The 3,239-nt window shown below is 35.0% G+C and overlaps 1 protein-coding gene across 1 annotated transcript in view; it reads left to right on the top strand.

Moving 5' to 3' along the window:
* The window catches only part of LOC106872878 (uncharacterized), a 35,663-nt gene extending 33,266 nt beyond the window's left edge, over positions 1 to 2,397 (top strand). Inside the window, exons 4-5 of the mRNA XM_014920034.2 lie at positions 1,655 to 1,790; positions 2,093 to 2,397. Of these exons, the coding sequence (XP_014775520.1) occupies positions 1,655 to 1,790; positions 2,093 to 2,227 (271 nt within the window). The 3' untranslated portion in view covers positions 2,228 to 2,397. The remainder of the gene's footprint in view (positions 1 to 1,654; positions 1,791 to 2,092) is intronic.
* Positions 2,398 to 3,239: the final 842 nt, after the last annotated feature.

Below are 3,239 nucleotides of genomic sequence, written 5' to 3'. Positions count from 1 at the left end.
AAAAAAAAAAAAAAAAAGACATTTGTATAATGTAGAGAGATAAAACCTCTTAACGAATTATGTAACCCAGCTCGTTTGAATGTAGCCTTTTTTTTTTAAATAAGATTATTTAGAATGAGTGTGTGTGTGTATAGGTTGGATGGTAAGAAGCTTAGTTTGCTACCCAAGTTTGTGGGTTCAGTACCACTGTGTGGCACTTTGGGCATGTATTTTCTTCTAGGATTCCTGGTTGACCAAAGCCTTGTGAATGGATTTAGTTAATGGAAATTGAAGGAAATTTCTATGTGTGTGTGTGTGTGTGTGTACATAAATATGTATGTGTATATCTGTGTGTGTGTTAATGCCTCCGTGCTTTGACATTGTTGGATAGTCATTGAGTGCCACTGTCATGTAAGCTGTATCCTTCATTTCCAATCTTCTGTGGAACCATGTCTGGTCATGCAATGGCACATGTGATGCAAACTAAGATAACATATCTCATGTGACCCATGCAAGTTTGGAGAAGTAGATGTTACAATGATGGTGATGATGATGATGATAAACGTGTGTGTTATATATACACACACATACTATTCTATCACTTTCACCCAATCACTGTTTCTGCTCTCGTATTCCTGCTCCCTACACTCGCCTGTCCTAGTTTGTTTATCATCATTCCTTCTTTTAATTGACTGCTTCATGGGACAGAGTAATGAGGGCATTCCAGTTTTATGGGTTTACTAGGCCACCTCACTTGTGAAATGCACCCAGTGCAGTATGTGAAATGTGTAGAGACAACATTGGCAACCTTTTTGCTGCTGGTGCTATGATAAACTACATCAAGTACATTCTGTAAAGTTGTTGGTAACAATAAGGTTACCAACGAAGACACTATAGGAACACGGCCAAAAAGGAAACACACAAACAAGATGTGGTCTGCCAAACCTTCTAAGTGGACAGTTATTCTGAATAAACATTAATTCAGAACATGATGACCTGTCCAACCTATGCCAGCTTGGAAAGGAGATGTAAAATGATACTGATTATATATATATTATAGTATATGCACATACATACACACATATGCATATATATATATGTACAGGTTTGGTAATACAAGCCCTTGAGCCACTCTGTTACTTCTGCTAAGTATTAATACATACACACACACTCACACACACAGGTGGGCGGGTGCTGAAAAGTTCTTTGCCTTAAGGGTATCATGAAAGGCCTGGTTGGAGACCCAACCTTTCAAGTTCTTTTACAGGGTTTGGAAAAACTGAAGGACCACTGCAATAAATGTGTGAACCCAAGAGGGGAATACGTTGACTAAAATCCTCCTGTATTTCCTTTTACCCATTAGCCCCAGAACATTTCAGCTCTCTTATATATGTGTGTGTATGTGAACCCCTAATTTGCAAAGAAAAAGCTTTGTCATTTTTGTTTTGTTTAGTAATAGCATAGTTTTTTTTTTTATTGAAGATCAGTCATACATCTCCCAGACCCCCTCTCTCATACAGAAAGGATATCAAAGTCCCTTATTGAATATGTTTAACTATGAAACAGTTTTACACTTCATTGTTTCTTTTTTTTCCATACTTTAATTCACTTCTTCTCATGCCTGTACTCTAATTACTCTAATTACTGTTTCTCCTTTTTTTTCTCTCTCTTCCAGGTTCGGTTTTGGCATTATCCTCATTTTACTGTTCTTCTTTGGTTGTTTCTGGAAATACAGACAAAACAGAAACTATTTGATAATTCGCACAGATATTCCTTATACAACAATTCACTCACATGGTGCCATGAACGCTGTATGTATCACTCTTTTTTTTTTTTCTGCTGATTTATCCATTTGATTTCTCTGTCTTCATTATTTTGTTACCTGAAGCCTCTTTTTCATAGCATTGCACCACTATTTCTCCAGAATGGAATAAAGATACATGCCATTATAAATATGAAGTTGTGTAAAACTTTGGTGAATCAATATCCAATGGCACATGTGATACAAACCAGGATAAATATGACTATAATGTGATTATAGCTACAACTATTCTGTGATTACAACTATATTGTGACTATTCTTTTGTAAGTAATTCTGCTTGTTCTTTTGCAGACTTTACCTGATTCCTGCAAACCTGGTTATCCGAAAGATGGACAATATTACAATGTACAGGTGCCCCACCAATTCTCTTCTACGAAAGCCCAACACCTACAATACCCTAAAGCCAACGACTATTTCCAAAGATGAACTGCTTCACCGTTGTCTTCATTTATCTCTCAGACAGAGAGACAGACAACAACAACAACAACAAAAGACATTGATTATTTCACAAGTCAAATTGGGATCAAAGTTTTAAAAAAAGAAGTGACTTTAAAAACCAAAAAACCAAAATGACTTCTCCAAATTTTCAAACTTAATTTTCGTTTGAATTTTTTTTCAAATCTCATTCTTCCTTCCTTCTCTCCGTCTCTTTCTCTTTCTGCTTCTCTACCAATCTGTTTTCTCTCACATTCTCTCACTCCTCTCTTTCTCTCTCTTCTCTCTCATATTTCCTGATTGTTATAGATAACCAGATGAAGATATATCATGATATATATACATATTATTTATCCTTTCCAGTGTGTATTGAATATATATACACATATATATATATATATACTTGCATATATATATGCTTATATATATATGTATGCATTGCGTATGTCTGTGTGTGTGTGTGTGTGTGTGTGTGTAATATGTGCATGTTTGGATGGCCAAATCAAAAAGGGGAGAGGGAAGTACTAAATACATGTGTCTCATCATTTTCTCAAACCTGAGTTTTCACAGAGTCACTACTCTGAGTAGCGGTGGGTTGAATGAAACCTTGCTCTAAATATGTATACGTATACATGTGCATGTGTGTGTGTGTGTGTGTTATGCGTGTTTGTTATCAGTTGGAAATTTCTAGCAAAATATTTTACAGTGAGAAACAATATAATTACCTGTATTAATTTGATTTTAAAGGAATGATATGTTTATTCATTTATTTAATGATGCTTAATTGATTTTTTTTTTTTTTTTAAATCCTAAACTCCTATTATCATTTTTTAAAGGTTTTGATTCCAAGTTCTAAAGCAGAGCAATGAAATTTCTGAGTTGCCTGTAAGCTGCAGCTAAGCCTAGCTTGAAATTTGATTTTATTAATTATCTTGTTGGTCATTTTTATCAAAACCTGATACCAGTGTGTGTATACATGGTTGTTTGTATGAATGGGTGCATG

Source organism: Octopus bimaculoides, chromosome 18 (genome assembly GCF_001194135.2).
Source record: "Octopus bimaculoides isolate UCB-OBI-ISO-001 chromosome 18, ASM119413v2, whole genome shotgun sequence".
Taxonomy (NCBI): Eukaryota; Metazoa; Mollusca; class Cephalopoda; order Octopoda; family Octopodidae; genus Octopus; species Octopus bimaculoides.
The sequence above is the reverse complement of the archived record's forward strand: the minus strand, read 5'-3'. Positions and strand labels throughout refer to the sequence as shown.